This window comes from Varanus komodoensis, unplaced genomic scaffold, assembly GCF_004798865.1.
Source record: "Varanus komodoensis strain SLA01 unplaced genomic scaffold, ASM479886v1 scaffold32, whole genome shotgun sequence".
In the NCBI taxonomy this organism is placed as follows: domain Eukaryota; kingdom Metazoa; phylum Chordata; class Lepidosauria; order Squamata; family Varanidae; genus Varanus; species Varanus komodoensis.
In genome coordinates this window covers 12,182,369-12,205,099 of record NW_025335798.1, presented here as the reverse complement: position 1 = coordinate 12,205,099, position 22,731 = coordinate 12,182,369, and the positions used below count along the sequence as shown (strand labels likewise).

At 41.5% G+C, this 22,731-nt stretch overlaps 1 protein-coding gene across 1 annotated transcript in view; it reads left to right on the top strand.

Annotated features, from left to right (window-relative positions):
- ITGB5 (integrin subunit beta 5) overlaps nucleotides 1–22,731 on the top strand; it is an 81,279-nt gene that overhangs the window by 18,940 nt on the left and 39,608 nt on the right. Inside the window, exons 3-8 of the mRNA XM_044438323.1 lie at nucleotides 678–882; nucleotides 6,225–6,474; nucleotides 11,014–11,182; nucleotides 13,197–13,358; nucleotides 15,855–15,950; nucleotides 16,525–16,614. Of these exons, the coding sequence (XP_044294258.1) occupies nucleotides 678–882; nucleotides 6,225–6,474; nucleotides 11,014–11,182; nucleotides 13,197–13,358; nucleotides 15,855–15,950; nucleotides 16,525–16,614 (972 nt within the window). The remainder of the gene's footprint in view (nucleotides 1–677; nucleotides 883–6,224; nucleotides 6,475–11,013; nucleotides 11,183–13,196; nucleotides 13,359–15,854; nucleotides 15,951–16,524; nucleotides 16,615–22,731) is intronic.

Sequence of the window (22,731 nt, the reverse complement as noted above, 5' to 3'; positions counted from 1 at the left end):
ACTATATAATTACTTGATTATTATGTCTGTAGTGATTAATCATTAAAGCATTCACCTGCATTTGCAGGGAATGTACAAACTACTTTTATGGTTGTAAGTCAGACTATGGGAGCATCAAGTCCAGTACTGCTTACTTCAATTGGCAGTGATTATCCCAGCTTTACCGCCCAAGATTCTCTTAACTTGGGGTGTATATTGTTGATCTTTTCCCCCAACATAATGAAAAGGGGTTTTGATATGAAACTATAGGAAAACCCTTAGCTTGTAAGAACATTAGAACACAGAAGACATAAAACATACATATAAGACATCTGAACAGAAGCTTTCTCAATTGGATTAACATCTTGCTCACATGATGGTCTGGATAAACCGTAAACGAATTCCACTCCCTTCAGCAGTTTCCATTGTCATTGTTTCCATTGTCATACATGACTTCTTCACTGCTGTCTTTCCCACCTACCTCATTCTGTCCCTAGAACCAGTCTCTCAGGCTGACCTGCCTTCCAGAGTGGTCATGAGGGGGCAGTGTATTAACCTCAAATGTCTGCTGTGATGAGCTATTTGTGTAATCTAAATGTAATGTGAAAAATGGCTTCTCAGGTAACTCTGTATGTAATCGTTATTCCTGGACAAACTGATAATCTTTTTCTCCATTCTTGAATTCTGCTTCCTCACAGGAATTTGGCAGCAAAAAGTCCATCACTTCAAGATGTGACTTCACTGAAAATCTAATCAGCAATGGTTGTGCAGGGCACATTGAGAGTACAAAAAGCAGCATTGATATAGTGAAGAACCTTCCTTTGAGCAGCATGGGCTCTAGTGGGGCCAATTCAGATGTCACCCAAATAATGCCTCAGAAGGTCTTGCTGAATCTGCGGCCTGGTGAGTTAGTACTGAGTATCTGTTACTTCTTCTAGATAATTTAACACGCAGCCTGGGAACTCTCAATGGCAGGGACAGACAACTTCCAGCCCACTGAAAGCTTTGTCCTGCAGCTTCCATTATCACTCTCCATTGCCTATGCCATATTGGACTGATGGGAGTTTTAGGCCAAAGCACCCCAAAGCAGGCCATGCCTGTTCTGTTCTGTGGTTGGGTTACGCACAATGCCAAGTTGTGACTTGGCTTTATGGATACCCTGAGTTTGTTTTCTCTCTCCTGTCCCACTCACATAATCCACTTGGCAGCAAGTCATAGTTTTCCACTGTACCTTGCAATATTGGGTTGCAAAATGGAATTAGACTGATTTACAATCCTGGTTTGCAGGGCAAACCATAATATTGATAAGGTAACCAGAACTGTAATTGTTGGAGTGCTGTTATCCTCCTTTGCTTTCTTGTGTACAGAGGTGGTTGTGCTGGTTTCTCAACCAATAGAGAGCAAGCTGGTAGTATTTAAATTAGTGAGAGATGAGATGTTATTGGCACTCACCAATTCAGGTTTCTTATAAACTTGAGTAAGAATAAAAGACTGTGGCATTTCAACATCTCTGATTCGTTTTCTGCAGTCCTTAATTTCTGGAGAGCCAGAGGAGCATCATCCAGGTGAACCAAGAAGTGATGGTAGAATATATCAAAAAAGCTATTATACAAATTATGTTTCCATTTTCTCTCCAGCATGTGAGAATCAGCATCCAAAACTTGATATCCACCAGCCACTAATATCGCAAAATGATTACATTTTTTCCAATATCAGTTCTTCCTTCCCTCTAGACTAAACAACATTGAGTTTGATTGTACTGGCATAGTGAAGTTTGACCTTGTGATCCAGAAGTTACAGCTTCCCATTTTGTTAGATTTTCAAACAGATGAAAAATAACATAGAAAAGGCTGCAGGAAGAGTTTGCAGAGAAGAGGCAGTAGTACAGTTGCAACACTTATGAAAAACCTACTTGCCCTTTGATATTAGTCTTTAAAACACAGGCCCTTTGTAATGAAGTTAAAGTTCAGTATGAAAGACAGATTCATTAAATGTTTGTGCATGTGCCTGGCATTTTTGTGCTGTGTTACCATCCAGGCAAACTGGAGACAGAGGGAATGAGCTCCCCTTCCTTTCCTCTAGTGACCATTTGTAGGGCAGAGTTTAGATTTATTTATTAATAATTAGCCTCTTACGATTCTCTGGTGGGATCCTCAGGTTCATAAGGAATCTAGATCCCTTTCCTCTACATTTCAAAGATGTTTGCCAATGTTTATCTCATCCTAGCATAAGCGATGCAATGCTCCTGATTTCTCCCTGCCCCACAGTAGAAATGCCGGGGTATTTCATATAAACTGACAAGTTATCTATCAGAATTCCGTTGCTAAGCATTCTTGGTTGCAGCAGCTGCTGCAGAAAGGGCATGTTTTTCTTGTCATAATCATTCTTTTTCCATTCATGGCTCTCATAGCACAGCAGGATTCATAGTACAGCAGCAGCTCCGGGGAGCATGCATTTTAAAGGGATTTGGTTTCCTATAGATTGTTCTGTCCATTGCAAATCATCAGCTATGGCGTGTAAAAAGGATATAGATGGTCCTGCATCTTCTCTGAACGTCATGAGGGCTGACTAAATCAATTGAAACAAAACACAAAAAGGAGATGCAATTTTGGAGTCTGTAATCTATTATGCTATATTATAGTTAATGCTATAAAATGACAATACATTTTATTGTATTGCCTGCTGTTGATAAAGGTTCACATTTGATTCAAGGCAAGTTCACACAGTCAGAATCATTTGCCACATGATGCATCCGGATTGTCCTGGAGAATGCATTTGTAAAGAGAAAATAATTGCTGAATGAGAACAAACCACTCTTGTGTGCTAGCAGTGGCAGAGTGGAAAAAAAGCTTTTCTTCAGCAGACCCATCTGTCACATCAATCACTTCTACACAGCGAATCTTTAGGCTGCAGGTGAAATTCTTACTTGGGGAAAAAGGAAATTTTATTCAGTGTGCAACATAATAAAACTGCAGTGCTTTAAAAGCGATGATAACAAAACGTGAAAATGATATACAGGCCCTTTTTAGCCCCTCTCTTTATAAACTGTACACATAATTGAAGTTGGCTGGCTTATAACTGGCTTTTATGGGAAAGAGAGGAGACCAAGGGCATGCTTATGGAAGCTAAAATATCCCCTTTCCCTCTGTCTTTTCTCTTTGCTTATCTGCTGTTCCTTTCTTTAGCCATTCTTGCCAGTGTACATATATTCGTCCCTCTTCTACTACTGCCAACCACCACCCTGCTTCCATCTAGCATCAATCCTAGGGGATATCTGTGCATAGAATATACCAAGTACATCCTTTTTGGGGGAGAGATAGCCTAGCTACACTTATCCATGCTCTGGCATCCTCTCATCTGGATTACTGCAATGCATTATACATGGTGCTGCCTTTTAGAACAGTCCAAAATAGAGCAGCAAGTTTGTTTATGAGGATTGACCGATGTGATCATATTAGCCTAGGACTTAACAATCTGAACTGGTGGCCATCTGTATCTTTGCCTGATTCAAAGTGTTGTTACATTCCGTGTACTAAATGGCTCTGGGCCAGCTTATCTGAGGGAATATTTCCCTGCATGACCCTATTCCATTTGTGGAATTAGCTTTACAGAGAGGCTTACCTTGCTGCCTACCCTGTGCTCCTCTCATTGACAGGTAAAGCCTCTGTTACACTTTTTTACTCTTTGTACTGCTGTTAGGTTTCTCTTTCTAGTCCAATAGCTAGAACTTCAGCTATTGTGTGGTATAGAAGTGTAATAAATAATCTGAAGAAACTTCAGCTGTCCCCCACCTGGTGCCTTCAGAATTGAATTGCAACACCCAACATTCCTGACTATTGCAGGGGGTCAATAGAAGCTGCTGTCCAAAACATCTTGAGGGCATCAAATTGGGGAAGACCATTCTGCACCTTGGTGTTTCACTTCAAGAGTGTAGGGTCTAAAACAAAATGCATATGTTTTGGATATTTTTTAAAAGGCTGTCTAAAGGTTTGCAGGCACTGCAGGTGGCACAGTGGTTTAAACCGCTGTGCTGCTGGGCTGGTTGATTGAAAGGTTGCTGGTTCGAATCTGCACAACGGGGTGAGTTCCTGTTCCTCCGTCCCAGCTCCTGCCAACCTTGCAGTTTGAAAGCATGCAAATGCAAGTAGATGAAAAGGTACCACTTGGGTGGGCAGGTAACAGCGTTCCGTGCACTTCGGTGTTTAGTCATGCTGGCCACATGACCACAGAGGCTGTCTGCAGACAAACGCTGGGTCCCTCAGCTAGGAAACGGAGATGAGCACCACCCCCTAGAGTCAGGCATGACTGGACACAATGTCAAGGGGAAACCTTAACCTTTAAAGGTTTGCAATACAGAAACAGGGCAAGAAACTCTAGTATTTTATGCTGGCTCCATTAGGAAAGGCCAGAGTTCTGGGATCACTTTTTCTTGATCATAGAATCAGAAAATAGTAGAGTTGGATAGGGCTGAGAAGGCCATGAGGTCCAACCACGGATGACCATCTACTGAGAGGAAATCTAGACAAGTGTGTTGTATCTGGGTACTGAAGTACATTGATCTTGCTAACTGTTCTAGAATGTAGACGGGGGAGGAGTATGGTTGTACATCCCTGAAACCATAATCTCCCATCTGCACACCTGGTTACCAGAAGAAATAATTTTTATTGTTGTATCCTTTCCAATGACTTTTATTATACAAGCTATGCCAGGATATAATTAATGGTTATAAGCAAGACTTCTGTTTTGGAAACAACTCCTAATAATAAATGTCAGGGAAATATTTTAAAAATCATCAGCTCTATGGATTGCTAGTTATGAGATGATTTCAGCTGAGTTGTCCAGGAACCCTTCCTTACTGCCCTGAAAGTTAAGGGATTGAAAAATTTGCTTGGTGGCTGCTTCTAAGTCACTCAGGATGGCGAGAATTTGGGCTCAGAATGTGATTGGATGGGGTACAACAGGATATTGCTCTCAGTCACAGCTATAGAAATCAATAGTTGGAAATGCTTCCCAGTTTTGATTTCACTTTCATCTCATTTTAAATGCCTGTTCCACCTTTCAAGTAAAAATAATTCTCGGAAGTTTTATAATAAATTTTAACCCTCCAGCCTACCAATATACTGCATTCCAGTGCCTCTTTTCTCTCTTTCTTTCTTAGAACAATTAATCATGGAAAATGGTGGTTCAGAGCAGATATCAACTCTTCTTCAGCCTAGAAACTGTGCTGATATCCCTTTCTCCCAAAATTAATTCAGATGGCACAGGCAGCTAAATGCTTGGAAAAATCCAGCCATATTTTTATTTGGGATGCTGTGAGGCTGAACAGCTTGGAAACTGCTGTCAGTTCTGCAGCACCTGGAGTCATCTTTGTGCACAGGCATTGCACCAGACTGCCACCGAGGGAGAAGTGAGACAGGAAGGGCTTCCCCTCAGCTTGGCAGGGTCCAGCTGCTATTTTGGCTCCTCCTCTCCATTCTTACAGAGGTGACTCTGCAAAGCCTTCTCTTTGGCCTAGCTAAGAACTACTCCACTTGGATTACTCCTTCCCTCGAACTGTCTCATGCATTGCCCATGGTACATGAATTTGCTTATTTTCCTCTTCCCCCTCCATCCTTTTTATTGTGTCTATTTAACTGTAAGCTATTCAGTGAACTGCCTTGAGTGGCAGAACGGGAGTAAAAGGGCTCCCAGTGGGGTACTGCAAGCCTATGGGGCCCACTCTGTCCATTCATGCAGGCCATCTCAGCAGCTTTGGCAGTGGTTGAGGGGCTGTTGAAGCCCACACTATCCTGGCTTACCATTATTCCTGAGGCTCATCAGGGTTTGGCTGCCTATATGGGCACCCGCTACAAATCAGCCACCATATCAGTGCAAAACAGCAGGACTGTGGGTATTGCCAGCTGAGCTTCATGGTGTGAACTGCTTCATTTCCTCTTCTCTTCATCTCTCTCTCTTTTCTCCCAACTGCAAAGTGGAAGCTAATATAATTTTATTGGGGAAATAACTTGTATACGATACCAAAAGAAAAGTATGCTGTCTGGATTTCAGCATCTTACATTAATTACATGTTGCAACAGGAAGCCTTCTGCAGAAGGATTCATACTTCAGCCATTAATTTGGGGATATTTCTGCTACTGGTCAGGAGAAGGATTTTCTATCACAGACTGAATAAATCCAGCACCAAAAGAGGGAAAGAATGCATTTGCTTTTAATTATTAACTTGTTACAATTTGCTGCTTCCACAGGTGACCCAACTTCTTTCCATGTGCAGGTTCGACAGATAGAAGACTACCCTGTGGACCTCTATTATTTGATGGATCTTTCCCTTTCCATGAAGGATGATCTGGACACCATCCGGAACCTAGGCACCAAGCTGGCTGAAGAGATGGGAAAGCTGACTAGTAATTTTCGCCTTGGGTTTGGCTCTTTTGTGGACAAGAACATTTCTCCCTTTTCCTACACAGCACCCAGATATCAGACCAATCCTTGTACTGGGTAAGCAAGAGGCCAGCAATTGTTTTTAGCACTGGATGCTGCAAAGTATTTCTCACTGAGCTCCCTAGGCTTGCAAAAACATTCACAGCTTGCAGGTTCATTTAAAAGTCACGATATATAGCCTACTTGGGAGTCCCTCTATATCAGCAAAAGCGGACATGCCGACTAATTTAAAATATAGTGCTCTGCAGAATCTGTAGTCTGCTAAGACATAAATAAATGGTTCAAGTAACACTGAAGTAAGTCCCATCATGTTCAACAGAACTTACTCTCTAGCAAGTGGTTTTGGGATTGCTGCCTTAGTAGCAGGCTGTTCATCAAGTTCCACGTAACTGTTTTGGATGCCCTCCCTTGTCTGGGACTCCCATGATCTTATGACAAAGAAGCTCGTATCCTGGGTCAAGTAACCTTGAGTGTGAGGGAAGCTGGCTGATGGCTTAAACTGGCAGTGAATGATTAATTGGCAGCCGGGATGAGCTTTTTCGCTTTGAAGGGTGCCTCGTGTCAGTCACTCAAAGCCTATTAGGTACAATAACATGCTAGCCTGCCCTGGTCTCTGATCCATGAGATTACAGCAGTACTGGATGCTACCGTTCCTTGGCCTAAGTATTCCTGAGGTGTTTGCGCTTGCCCCATCTGCTGCAGAGGTGGGCAACCTTTCAACCCCATGAGACATGTGGGATGCCGGCTTGGGAGTTGGGGGCTGTATGCATATACATAGTCTCATAGACATCCTAGTGACCACTGCGAGCAGCAAGAAGGAAAGAGGGATCTACATGGGAATCACTGCGGGAAGGGGTGGAGTCCCTTTTTGCTACCTGCTCCCTCAGAGATCCTGATGCAAATGGCTCTTTTCTCATGGCTGCTGAGAAGGAAGGAGGGAAGAGCCTTCCGTATCAAGAATGGTGGAGGTGGGAGTACAGGCACCAGGCTGTGGGGTGCCCACTGCTGATCTACACTATCATTGTTTTCACTTCTTGCTCTCCGGGATGATCTGAATCAAGTCTGCAAGTATATTGCCAAAAAGGGGTGGGGGTGGGGGGAGGATAAAGAAAACCATAGCGTTGTAGAAACTGGACAAAATCTATAAAGCAAGCCAGTGTCCTGGGACAACATCCTTTGCATGTGGAGAGCATTTTTGTTTATTCCATGTGCATGTCATCTGGATAGCTGTGAGCACTGAGCAAGGGAAAGAAGGGTGTTCTTGTCTTCAGGCCTGCCTGTGATTTGTAACCCATGTTTTCAAGGGAATCGGAACTGGTGCTGGGATTTTTGGCCTGGGATACCATTTTATTTCCTGGGGTATAAAGCAGAAGTGGCACATTTCATTTAGTGCAACACAGAAGTGAGTAGAGGAATGATTGCCTAGGATGGAGTGCTGGGTGGAATTGGCAGCAGTTGGAAAGACAGTTAGAAGGCGAATGGGGACACTTAGGAGATGTTAGGGAAAGAGAAGGCATTAGATGAGCATGGGGAGATAGTGAGAAGAACTAGGGTAAGAATTGGTTGTTAGGTTAGTAGAATAAAAGACAAGTTGTGAATGGAAGTTAATGGAAGCAGAGACATGTGGCATTAAGTTTTTAAAGCCATTGTTTTAATTGTCAGAATTGATCAGTTATCATTTGTTTGGAATATTGATCTACTGAATAAATATATGCTTATTCTTTTAAATTGCTGTGTTCTGGTCTAGATAGATTTGAAGATCGGCATATTTCACAGCATGTTCTAAAGATACGAAGAAGGGAGTTTAGGTGCTCTCTGTAAACCAATAGTTGTGGGAGCTGGTAGTTTGCTGGGATAAGTCTGGACTTGCTGATCTTTAAGGATCAGGACCTTATAGGGCACCCCTAAATCATGTTACAATTTAAGACAGAACAAATAGTTAGTTGTAAGGAGTCGGGTGGAATAGAGACTGCAACAATTTTTAAAAGGCCTTTCCTTTTGCCTTGAAGGATCCTTTTTATCCAATATGCTTATATTATGAAATCTTTTATGAAGGAAGACTGGTTTTGACATCATGTTTGAACATTAAGGCATGATTAATCCCTATTGTAGTCTGGGCTGTGTCTATTAGGGCCACATACAGAGGGAACAGGCTTTTTGAGTTTAAAAAATGTTGTGGTTCTACATTACTTACAATTGCCAATTTTCCTCCAACCCACTGCTGGAGGAAAACTGGAGGAAAATTGGAGGAAATAAGATGTGTGTGCTAAGCTTCATGTTGCAGAGTATTAGATAACTGAACTTGAAGCTGCTAAGCTTCTAGGGACTCCTGTGCAGATTTAGAAGAGAAAGTAAGATTTAAGTGTAATCATTTGTACAAAGCTATACAGCTAGTGAAATGGGGCACAGTCATTACTTGTTCCAGTTCTAAAATGCAAAGTAGTATATGCATTACATGGAGGAGTGAGTTTGTCACTCAACTATTTGAATATGTGAAGGAGTTATATGAAGGAAGAGTAGCACAGCTTGAAGGTAGAGGTTGTTTCTGAGTTCTTTGCATTCCTTTTATCCAAAGCTGAACGGCAGCTGTTGTGGGCCAGCTCTTCTCCAATGGGTTCCTGAGTGCTGCCAGGGTTGTGACACTTTGGCAAGAACAGGAATAAAATATTTGTTGTAGTAGACCACTTTTAATTAACCTGCCAGAGAACATTGGGAACTAAAGCCCGGCAGATCTGGAGGGCAGCAGCTTGTGGAAAGTCATTTTAGCTAACACATTATGAACATCTGATGCTGCCAAAAACCAAGTATTGCAAGCTACAAGAACTCTGTTCATTGGGTGGGTATTTTGCTTGCCTGTGCAGGTTAAGCTCAGTAGTATTAAATAGAGCCATACAGACCAGATTCTTTGCTTTTTCATTTAATTACATACATTGAAATAATGCATGAACATTCCCCAACCAATTTATCAGGCCGAAGTGCCAATCCTAAATAAGCTACCTTAATAGTTGGTTCCATTGATGACATAGAAGCATATTTCTGTGTACACCTATTTAGCACTGGGTTGTTTACCTTAAAAAAAGAGTTACTATTATTGATTGGGTTCACATGATACAATAAGCCATTGTGACTAACTAGCCATGGTGGGTTGTTGTATCATCTGAACTCAGACCATTTCCTGCAAGGTGGTTTATTTTTCAGCAGCAAAACAACCTTATAATACATGGCTTGTTCTAGGGGTTGTTCTACCCAGGAAGCACTTTCACTGTGAGATGTTGGGATTGGGTTAGAGTTAATGTCACTATTTCACCTTGCTATCAGTAGAGATAGTTACTACACTGGTACCCATGTGGCACCTTGGGGGAGCGTCAGTGGTTATTTTTTTCAACCTAGAAAAGGGGGGAAAGCAGTGAAATTAGGTATACCAAAAGGTAGGGTACAGTAGCAATGTAATCTTCTCAATTTTAAGTAATGAACTGACATTTTTAGTGGCATCTTATCTTTTTAACGCTTCTTTATGCTCCAGCTACTCCAGAAAGGGGAGACACTAACTCTGCTGGCTTTTCATGCTACTTTTCAGCAGACTTCCATCCACAGTTACTGCAGTTCCCTGACAGGTACAAAAATTTCTCCATTTATTTCCCAGCCATTAATTTTGTGACTATTTCTGTGTTTTGCTTTGTTTTTTTCTGAACTGTGGGACAACTGCAGTAACTGTAGAAGTAAATGCTCCAAAAGGTACACAAAATGGAGGGATTTAATAACTTTTCTGAACTAGCTGGAGACTCAGTGGGATATTGAAAAGGTAGAGGGCCCAGAGAAGTCTTGGTTATTGCTTAAAAGCCAAAATGTTCCATTGGCGGGGCAGATACTGACCCTCTTTTGGGGCACCTTCTTTCACTATTTTCCCCCTTCATTGGTGTTTCTCAGCTGACAGCTATTGATCCATGGCAACTGTGCACGACTTAGCTCATATTCGGTCTTGTCATATCAGTTTCCATGTATGTTTCCTATTCCGCTTTGCAGCTTCCTTTGAAGGCTGAAATGGACAAGAAAATTGACCCTGGAAAGCTACCCATATTGAAAAAATCCTAACCCCCCTCCCCTGCAAGTTAAGAAATGTGCGATTTTAAGTTGAATTATTTTCAAAAATAGGACACCAATTGCCCTTTTTTGAGACTCTGAAGAGGGAAAAAAAGACATCGGACAAAATGGGGTAGTGATTGGAGTGGGGAGGAGAAATGAGGCGGAAACTAGAAACTTTCTGCTGTGAAGGACACTGGTACACCTGCTGGATGACCAAGGTGGAAGGAAGGGGAGAAGAAGACATGGTGAGCCTGCTCATCCGTTATATACACAGTGTAGCATATTTGTGGGGTGCTTCACGTTACTTACAGAGAGAACCTTTGAGAATTACAGTTTTGTGAATGAAATCTGTAGGTGATCAGCAATTCAAAAAAGTTAGTGTGCTATACATTAAGCAGAATATAACTGATTTAAATTACAGGGTGTATGAATATGAAAAGTAAGGAGTGCTCTGGAGTTCCTACCTTAATGTGCAGGCCAGTGATACCTATTTTTTATTCCTTGTCTTCATAGTTACAAACTATTTCCAAGCTGTGCTCCATCTTTTGGATTTCGTCATCTTTTGTCCCTCACAGACCAAGCTGACAGGTTCAACGAAGAAGTTCAGAAACAGAAGGTTTCGCGCAACAGAGACGCCCCAGAAGGCGGCTTTGATGCGATTTTGCAGGCAGCTGTGTGTGAGGTGAGTGATTTGGGGTGAGTTGTGGAAGCCTGGATATCTTTGCAGTTCTGTGAAACATGTTGAGGCTGGGAATATTGAAGATAGGAAGCTGAGCAGAACTGTAGGAGTTCTTTCTTTTTTTTAAAGGGACCAACAAACAAATTATTAGAATGGCCTTGTTGTGAGCAATATGTGCTTAGGGGCTACAGTGCACATCAAACCTGCATTGATATACAGTATGTGAGCAGTACTTCATCCAGTAGGTACGTTAGTTTATTTGGAAAGCATTTTTGAAATGCAAAATAAGCAAGTGTGACGCCTTTATGCTTCCCTGTATTGTGCACACTATTCCTAGCATACGTCTTTATTTGAGGGAAAATGGCAGACGTGTTGGCAGTGGTCTCTTTGAGTGGCATCTGTTGCCAGTACTCACTAAACTTGTCTTTTGTCTGAACAATGTTCATACTTTACATTGGAACTTTGATATAGCATGTGATAAAACCCCTTTCTTTTTTGCCACTGTATTATGGTAGAAATATGCAATGATGTGCTCTGACTTTAATAATATGTTATTTTACTGAAGAGGACGGTGCTCAGAATCTGTTGCCTACATTCATACACACGTGCTTGTGCACTTGCGTGTGTGCGGTCACTGCGCTGACCGAAACAGCCTGCTACTTAAATGTGCAGGCACAGTTGGCCTCCTCAGCTGCCCTGGCAGAATTTCTACCACTGGCAAAATGACATCTTTGATTCAAACTTCCGTCAACCCAATCAAAGGCTAATATGTTTATCACTTCCTGAGAGGGGGAGTCCTTTCCAACTTTTAGCAGGGGAACCCAGTGATCGCACTAGATTGATGCACCTGCTGCTAATAAAGTCTGGTGTGGCTTTTTAGCAATGCTCTTCACACCTTTGCTTTGCCTGCCGGAAATGGATGTTCTTTCAGAAGTAGCAGGAACAGATGCAGCATGCTTACTACTGCTTGGATTCCAGAGCTGAGCTTTTCAATAGTATAACTTCCACTGTGGTTTTAATAGGGAGTCGGATAACTCTTCTGGCTTGAACTTGTGGGCTACATTTCCTGAGCGACCATCCTAGATGAATTTCAAAAGAAGCAAATCAGGCTTAAATCATGTTGACTAATTGATAGAGAACAGATGCAAGGTGTACATGTTGTACTTTTTGCTTAATCTTCATGGCATTTACTTTCACAGGTATTGCCTTCAAATAAGCAAGATTATAGATCACTCCCGTGGCTCTGTGCTGTGCTTTCTGTGCCAGTCTCACAACCAGTGTGGCATTTTGCTTGGGCCTGGTGTCACAGAAGGGGCTCCTGGCTGTTCACAAAGCAGTGTCCGGGCAGAAGCCTCTGCTGGACATGCTGCAGTGGCACTCTGCCATGGCACACAGAACTGGACCTGCCTGTCAGGGGCATGGATAGTTAACATTCTTGTGCTTGCAAAGGTAGTGTAACATTTTGCCAATCTGAGGCAGGAGTAAGTTGCTGCTGAAGTATTTTTTGAAAGAGACAGAAGGGGAAGATAGCACCTGGTTTCGTGGAACAGAATTGTTGGGGTTTTGGTTTCCACATCTTCACCAGTGGTATGGTGGGCATTTCGTGATCTTGCTACTTACTCTGTCTCTGCACAACCAATATTAAGCATTCAGAGTTATCCCCAATAAATGAACATTCATCTCTTTCTTTATATTGTAACTATGATTGTTGCCTTCATTATAGTGGAGGCATTACATTTCTGGTGACAAAATTTGAGGATTTTAGTATATATTTCTTAATTTTATCTTTCTGTGGCATTCTTGTTTGCTGTCTACTGACAGCCTTTTGAGTCCAGGTTTTCTACAAGGAGCTTAAAGGAATGTGCTGTGGCTTCTTTTCCCTTTCAGGTTGACCTTAGCCATAAGTATCTCTCATTGTAATGTAATGAGAGATACTTATGCTAAGGCCAACTTGAAACTTGAAAACTGCTAATTCATGCATGCAGACTGATCAATTTATTTTATATTTTTTGTGTAGAAGGAGATTGGATGGCGGAAGGAGGCTTCTCACTTGTTGGTCTTCACTACAGATGATGTCCCACATGTTGCACTGGATGGGAAGCTGGTTGGACTGGTGCAGCCACATGATGGGCAGTGTCACCTGAACGAGGCCAATGAATATACTGCATCCAGTCAGCTGGTGAGAATACATGGCAGGGTGTTTACCCCTTTCCTGGCCAGTTGAATCATCCTTGTCTAGCTTTCACAAAGCATTGTACATCTAAATTCCTTGAAAAGCTGTTTCTAATTCCCATGACAGCATACATAGATAAAGTGCCAAATTGGATACATTGGTCTAACATTCAAACCCTAGAGAAATTATTGTCCACAATGTTACATTAGTATTCTTTAAACAAAATGGACAAGTAAAACAGCTTGCATCATTCTTAAGGGTCCCTGAAATTCTAACTTCAGCAGCTGTCCTGTCTTTACCTCTTAGAAATGATCAAATTGGGATTGGGGAAGGAGGGAAAAATCACACTGGTCGATTAGCCTATAGATGCTGTGATGGATGGGAGCATACCTTTTCTGGAAGCAGTTGTAAACAGGTTTGCACTGCATCTGTTTTCCTGGGTCCACTTCTTCTCTCGCGCCAAAATGTTTTCATATCAGGGTGGAACATATTACCCCCAAACACAAAACTGCTGTTGCAGATAGCAACTGTATCTCAGTCTCAGCACCAGCCTTCTGTTTCTACCTCAGCTTGCCTCTTGTTGTCTCAGTGCCCCACTCCTTATATCCCTGAACACAATAAAGCATGAGATTTGTGCCTTGACTAAACAAGGAAGTTTGCAGGTTGTTTGTCTGCTTTCTGGATGAAAAACTGCTTTGTGCTTGCATAAATATTGTGTTGTTTCTGCAGGCTGAGCAAATTGCAAGTTACATGCCCCTTTTAATGTGCATGTAATCTTTTCCTCTTCCTCTCATGCTAGTTTTTGCTAGCTGGCTGTCCTAGGACAATGGACTGGAATCCTCACACAGAATTGTCCTTTGTTTTCCTGAGTAAACAAAACAGATATACATCTTCATTCCTGTAACTGGCAAAACAAACCTTGAAATTACATGAAAAGCTAGTCTGCAAGCATGCTATTGAAAGTTTATAAGACATTCCTTAAATGTCTAGCAGCTACATCTTTGTTATTTTTGTTCTTGAGTAGGAGGCCTGACTTAGACTGGCAGCCTAGCATGAGGTGTTGTGGGCCTTTGCAATCTGGATAAGGCTCCCAGATTGTAAAGGCCCACAGTAAAAAAATCAAAACAAAACAAATGTTGGTTCTAGTCCCCCACTCAGCTGAGCTTGAGTGGTGACTTTGGGCCAGTCACAGACTCTCAGCCCAAGCTGCCTCACAGGATTACTGTTGTATAAGACTCAGAGGAGGAGGAGAATAGGTAAGCCGCCTTGAGTTACTTGAAAGGAAAAAGGCGGGATATAAATATAATGAATAATTCTAAAGATTTTTTTGCTCTTAATTATTAATTTACTACATTTAATTAAGAACTAAATTAGTATGTATTCTGAAATTGCATTGGCTTTTGAGGTTTAATCTGTAAAAATACATATATGATGGCAAAAAAGAAAAAATGAGGCAACACACTCTTATTTAACTTAATATTGTCATTCTGCAGCCAGGGGAGTGAAGAAGTGCTTATGTGATTTACTGCTTCCAGTGTCAAAATATCCAAGCTACTGTGCAGCTCGACTTGATGGGGAAACACTCTTGCTACAGTCCTGGGATTGGCCACTTTAGTGGGACTAATCAGTTACTCTGGAGCAGCATTTTCATTTAGGATTATTGGTTAGGTAGCACAAGCCATTTTGTTGACTTGGGCTGCTGTGAAGTAAAGCTCCATTGTCCATAAGGGACACTTCAGAGAAAAACCTGTGGCTGTACCAACACTGCCCTACTTGCAGACAATAGCAGGAGTATTTGAAAGATCATCTCCCTTCCCTGGTGAGGCCATGGGTCACAGAAAAAGAATGGGAGTCCTTGAGGTCCAGGAATTGTTTGCTGTTACTGAAATGGCCTTGAGACACACAAGGAAAACTTTGAACTGGGGGAAGAGATAATGAGTCTAACATATTTCAAAATCACTGCTTAGTGAATAAATCTATCCATGGCAAATGGATTGGATTAGAATCTAGTTTGAATCCCATACCCTCACAGTTTCTGGGATAAATGAGTAATAAAAATGTATTTAATCTCTTTCTGCAAACATAATATTGTGAGTACAAACAAAAAAAAGTCATAGGCTGACATATAGAATCCTCTGTAATTCATCTATGATCACAACAACCTGTGAAGTGGCCTGATTACACAAATTCATTTATTTCCTGATGGCAAAAAATGAGCAACTTATGGTTCAGATGGACCATTATGCATGGTTTCTTGATACATAAATATAACAAAGGGAATTTCAAATTGCTGGCTGTGTCTGGAAATTTCTCTCATTTATGTATCTTTCTTTGACTACATTTGTCTTTTGCAGTCTTATGCCTGCATACTGAGAAGTAAGTTCTGTTAAATGTAACAAAACATACTCTGGAATAAACAGGTATAGGATTGCAGTCTTAAACTTGCAAAATAATTGTTATTAAACCTTCTCTTCCTAAGTTCATTCTCCTTTCCCTCCATAGGACTATCCTTCCCTTGCACTTCTCGGGGAGAAACTAGCCGAGAACAATATTCACCTCATTTTTGCAGTGACAAAAAGTCACTATGTTCTTTACAAGGTAAGGGCTAGAAGTGAAAGAAAGAGTTTTGTTCCTTGTTTGGCACCTGCTGGAGAATGTAGCTTTCGCCACTGCTGCCCCTTAAGTCAAAAGTATGAGAGGTCTGGTGCTTAGGGAGAAGAAAGAGCAGCTTGGAACTGGAAAGTATTTGAGAACGTGCTCATGATCTGACTTCAAAGCAAGGGCTCCTCTTTACCTGCTTCGTTCCTCTGTTAATTTGAGAATGGAACTTCAGTGGAAAGCAGTTAAGCTTCTTAAAGTAAATGGATCAACATTGGTGATAATAAGGGCACCAAAATAAGCTATTATTTAATCCTTATTTGGGGGACATTGCCAAGAGACGTGTAGGCAGTCCAACCTTCTGTTAATTAATCTTATTACTTAAGAGCCTCATAAGGCTTGTAGCACCTTGTAATTATTTGAACATTATTTCCCATGCTTTATTTCCCAAGAGCTCAATTATGTTCTTTATTTCATAGTCATATTGAACCTTTGTGCATAGGATTTTCTTTGTTCATGTTTCAATATATTTGTTCTTTTTGGTGTTTTCCCTCCATTCCTTTTTTTTACAAAGAACCTCACAGCCCTTATCCCTGGAACAACGGTAGAGATTTTATACCAAGACTCCAGAAATATTATTCAGCTCATAGTCAAGGCCTACAATGTAAGTTTCTCAGTTTTCATTTGTATTTTGTCAGTTGTTATGCTGTATATGGAATTGTAATTCACTTCCTCCCCTTCCATTCTGTGTGGTGCTTTCAGAGCCTGTAGCTCAGAAAACCTGTGAATCCAAACTACAAATTTCAAAATGGGTAGGAATCAACAAGTGTTTGTTACAGCAACAAGAACTGTGAATTTAGCATCTACAGCGCTCACAAGCATATAATGAAAAAGCTTAGAGCACATGTACCAAGGGAATGCCACCCAAGATGTGAGAAAACTGCAGGCTCTTCTACATGACACACCTCCTTATATTTATCACTGCAGCTTTTTCTCTTTGCCCCCCTGGCTCAGTTCGTTGCTTTTCCATGCTTCACACATTCCCCATTAATTTGTGCTCACTTACAGTTGACCTCCCCCCCGCCCCCACACACTGAGTTTCAAAGGAAGTTTGTCAGTTAAGTTTCTAACCATAAGCATTGTGGACTCATACAAATAGCCACCTTCAGTTGTTTTACTGCTTTTTGTAGAGATTCTAGAGTTGGAACTTTTTGTTTCTGTTTGTTGCTGATCCTGTGTGTTGGTGATGTTGCCCTGAATTAGGGCATTACCTAATCCTGTCCATATTTAGACAGGAAAAGTCCCACAACCTCCAGTATTCCCAAGCGAGTCATGCTGACTGGGGAATACTGGTAATTGTAGGTCTTGTTTAAATATGCACAGGATTATACCTTAGAGAGCCAGTGTGGTATGGTAGTTAAGAGTGTGGGACTGAGGCGATCTGGGTTCTAGTCCCCGCTCAGCCATAGACCTCGCTCGATGACTTTGGGCCAGTCACAAACTCTCAGCTCAGCCTATTTAATGGGGCTGTTGTGAGGATAAGAATGGGAGAGGAAGAAAATTATGTAAGCTGCCTTGAATTCCTTGAAACGAAAAAAGGCAAGATATAAATATAAAATAAAAATAAAATGAATTCTTTTTCTTTGGAATACTGAAGTTAGGATAACAGTGCTGCACAAGCCACTGTATTCTTTTTGTGTTGTTTAAATGTAGTGGCTCTAACTTGTGCACAGTCTACTATTTTTCCACTGGTGCAGACTGCAATTTGAACATTACTTTTTCTTTAAAAAGGAGACCACTGATTATACTCCTGTGTGTAGCATTTGGTCATGTTATATGATTTTGAGTATTTATCAAAATAGCCTATTATTAGCCACTCTTACAATGTTATATTTTGGTTTGGATCCTTATTAATAGAGTCCTCATTATTTATCCTCTTTCTTGAAGGTTTTCTCTATATTTTAAAAGACATAAGTACTATGCCAGAACCTCTATTACTTCCTTTTTATTACTTTGATTACTTTCTTTTACTACATGAATGCCAGAACAATACTTTGTGCCTTTTCCTCTACACCAACCACCCTCAACCTGGTGCCCTACAGATGTTTTAAACTAAAAATTCCTCCAACCCTGACTATTGGACTAATGTATGTTGTAGCCCAGAACATTGTCATACACCAGATTAAGGAAACATAGTTAATAGTTTAGAGTCTAGATTGTGGTTAATAGCTTAAGATTTGCTGCACTTGTAGCTCTTAGCAGTCACAGCCACTTTATTTATTTATTAGATTTATATCCCACCTTTTATCTTTTAAAGAACTTAAGGTGGATTACATAATTCTCTTCCTTCTGCTCTTAATTTTCTCCTCACAACAACAAGCCTAAGAGATAAGTTTGACATAGTCTGTGACTGGCCCAAAGTCACCCAGTCAGCTCCATGGCTGGGGACTAGAACCCAAGTCTCCTGAGTCCCAGCCCCATGTTCATTAGAAATGGGTGGCCCATGTTATTGTTTAATTGTCTGCTTGGGGATATAGAGGAAGCTGATGGGCTAAAAGAAATGTGCTGTTCATTGCACAGAAATTCATCTATTCCTTAAAATACAGTGGTCATCTTTCCCTGATTTTTATTGTAGACATTGCCTTGCCTTAATAAGAAAGATCTGTGGGTTATATTCAGTGTTGCATAAGCAGAAGGCAAGTTTACATAGTAGAGCTTTACCTTTCTCCCATAGGCTCCTGTAGACCTGAAACACCCGTCCACTACTGGGAATCTGGCACAAGCAGTGCAAGATTCCTCTACTTGATTTGGGGCATTTCTCCTCTCCCACTGCAGTCCTGTAAGAATACAGGGCACAGTGTGCAATAGGTCTCCATAGAGAAGTTTTTGGGAGGTTTCCAGGAAGAGTCGCAACCGTCTGACTAGCTGAAGCTGGGCAAATGCATTCCTGGCCATGGCAAGCTCTAAGCTCTCCAGGAGCACGGCTGGGCTGAGAAGTACCCCAAGTTTTGAATCTGATTCTTCATAGAATGTTCACTCCATAAAGAATGGATGGTACCTGATTAGGCCAGCTATTGACCAGCAGTACCTCCATCTCATCCAGGTGAAGCTCACATCTAGTCCATCACTGTGTCCGGTCAGTGGTTCAGGATTTCAATAACTTCCATATTATTGATTGAAAAAAAGAGAGAGAAAACATATCCATGATGAGATCTGACCTGAAAGCACCAGATGACTTCCCCCAGCAGTTTCATGTTAACATTATTTATTTATTCATTTATTTATTTATTAAAACATTTCTATGCCGCCCATTGCCGAAGCCTCGGGGCGGCTCACAGCATGAAATAAAATACAATAAAATACAAAAAATTACAATATAAAATTAACAATATAAAATAAATAACAATATAAAAGAAGTCGCCCTGGCCAGATTAAAAGGCAAAGAGGCTAAAATAAATTTGAGGAATCTCACAGGCCAGATCCAAGGGGATGAGCAGTAGTTTTCTGAGTTTTCAACAAGGAAGAATGATGTAGTCATTATGGGGCACTTCGATTTCCCTGATATATGCTGGGAGACAAATTCTGCCAAGCATGGCCCCTTCAAGAGATTCCTGACATGTGCTGCTGGCAACTTTCTCCAGCAGAAAGTAGAGAAAGGTACGAGAGGATCAGCTATCGTTGATTTAATACTAACTAACAGGGATGGCCTGGTGGACAAAATAACAACCATGGGAACTCTGGGGGAAAGTGACCATGTGATACTTGAATACTCAATTATGAAGGAGCCAAAGGGTAACCGGAACCAAACAAGCATCCTGGACTTCGAGAAAGCCAACTTTAATGAAAAACGATAAGTGAAGTGCCATGGCAACACACCCTTGAGGAGAAAGGTGTCCAAGAGGGATCGGAAATCTTGAAAAAGAAGATTCTTGAAGCACAACTACGAACATTTCCATCAAGAAAAAAGTGTAGACGACAGCAGAGGAAGCCCACATGGCTCCACTAAGGGTTAAGTGACAGCCTGAAAGAAAAAAGAAGTGGAAGGAAGTTCTACAGGAAGTGGAAACTGGGCCAGGTCATGAAAGAAGAATATAAACAAATAGCAAGGGATTGCAGGAATTGCATCAGAAAGGTTAAAGCAGAAAATCAACTAAGAATAGCAAGGGATGCTGAGAACAAGAAAGCCTTCTTCAGATACCTCCAGAACAAAAGACACAAGAAAGAGAAGAGTGTCCAGCTACTTAAAGTGGATGGCAGAGTGATAACAGATGACAAAGAAAAGGCAAGAGGTGCTCAATTCCTACTTTGCTTCAGTCTTCTCGCACAAGGAAATCTGCAATCAACAGGAAGTTCAAGCAGGAAGTGAGAGAGGGCAGCCCAAGACTGACAGACAAATGGTCAAGGAATACCTAGGTAGAAAAAATACTTTCAGATCTCCAGGGCCCGATGAAATTCATCCCAGAGTCATAAAAGAGCTAGCGGAGGAACTCTCAGAACCACTGGCTATTATCTTTGATAAATCTTGGAAAACAGGAGAGGTGCCAGATGACTGGAGAAGGGCTAATGTAGTCCCTATCTTTGAGAAGGGGAAAAAAGATGAACCTGGGAACTATAGACCAGTTAGTCTGACATCAATCCCTGGAAAAATTCTGGAGCAAATTATTAAAAAATTCATCTGCAAGCATCTTGAAGAAAATGCAGTGATTAATAGAAGCCAGCATGGATTTATCAAAAATAAACCCAAAAATAAACCCTAACCCTAAAATAAAGACTAATTTAATCTCACTTTTTGTGTGGGTAACCTCCCAGATGGACAAAGGGAATACTGTGGACATAATCTACCTAGACTTTAGCAAAGCTTTCGACATAGTGCCACATGACATTCTGATAAGCAAATTAGCAAAAAACTAGATGGAAAAACTATTAGGTGGATCCAAAATTGGCTGCTAAATCAGTCACAAAGAGTGCTCATCAATGGTACCTTCTAAAATTGGATGGAGGTAACTAGTGGGGTGCCACAGGGTTCAGTCCTGGGCCCAGTGCTCTTCAACATCTTTATTAATGATTTAGATGAGGCAGTACAAGGAAAGATAATCAGATTTGCAGATGATACAACACTGGGTGTAATAGCAAACACCCTAGAAGACAGAATGAAGATCCAGGGCGATCTTGATAAACTTGAACACTGGACTGAAACCAACAGAATGAAATTCGGTAAGGACAAGTGCCAAGTCCTCCACTTAGGAAAAAGAAACCAAAGGCATCAATACAAGATGGGGAATACATGCCTTAACAGAATTGAACAAGAAAAAGATTGTGGAGTAATTGTGGACCACAGACTAAACATGAGGCAACAATGCAATGCAGCTGCCAAAAGGGCAAATGCTATTTTGGGATGCATTAAGAGAAGTATTACTTTCAAATCACAAGAAGTAGTAGTTCCTCTGTACTCCTCACTAGTCAGACTTCACCTGGAATACTGTGTCCAGTTCTGGGCACCAAGATTTAAGAAAGATGCAGGTAAATTAGAAAGAGTCCAGCGGACGGTGACAAAAATCCAGGGTTTGGATACACTGCCCTATGAGGAGAGACTGAGGGAACTGGGCATGTTCAGCCTTGAGAAGAGAAGACTGAGGGGGGACATGGTATCTGTCTATACATACCTCAAAGGCTGTCACAAAGAGAAAGGTCAAGATCTCTTCTTGCTGATGCTAGAATGTAGGTCACGGAATAATCAATTCAAGTTGCGACAACCCATATTCATGCTGGACATCAGGAAAAGCTTCCTCACAGTCAGAGCAATACAACAGTGGAACCAGCTGCCTAGAGAGGTGGTGGGCTCTCCCACACTGGAGACATTCGAAAAGAACTTGGTCAGACATCTGAGTGGGATGGTGTAACGTGGTGTCCTGCAACAGCAGGAGGTTGGACTCAGTGGCCTTCATGGCCCCTTCCAACTCTAGGGAGATTCTGTGACCTCAAGTTCCATACTAGTGTTGATATCAAACACTGCTGAGAGGTCTTGTGAAATCAGTAGAAACATGCACACTCAGTCTAGTTCCCATTATAGGTCATCCAAAAAGGTGTCCAAAGCAGTTTCCTGTTACGAATAATCTATGAGTAAGCCCAGGCTGGAAAGGAGCCAAATATTTAGCTTCATTCAAGAAGCATAGAGTTGAGTTGCCACCATACATATTCTGCGAGCCCCACTCAGAAAAGGAATCTTGGAAATTGTCTGAAAATTGTCCAGGGAGGTGGCATCCAATGCCATTTCTTCATGTGGTCTCATCACAGCTTCTTTCTCAAGGAATATATGCACTATTCTTCCATTAAGATGCATTTACAATCTACCACCCAACTGGCCAGTCCCCCTCTCAAAGCTTTGGCTAATCACAATGCAGAAGGATGCAACAAATGGTTGTCTTAACCTCAGCAAGCAGCTTGTCCACCACATCCTGGGCTAAATGGAAAGAAATGCAGTCATCAAAACTGGACAAGCTGTTTAAGTCACCATTCTAGAAGCTGCTTTCAGTGCAGAGTTCATGATGGAGCAGATGTGAATGATTTTATCAGCCAAGTGTTTTGCTGAGTTGTCGCAACAGGCTGTCAAGGGCTTCCCCTCACTTCTGTGATAATAACCTTTTTACTACTGGAAACAACTCCTCTGGATCACCCTGTGTAGATGTAGTGATGCAGATAATAGCCTCTTCACTACCCTCACCACGCCAAACAGGCTGCAGCTTGTGGCTAGACTCGACTAGAGCAATCTTTGCCGTTATTG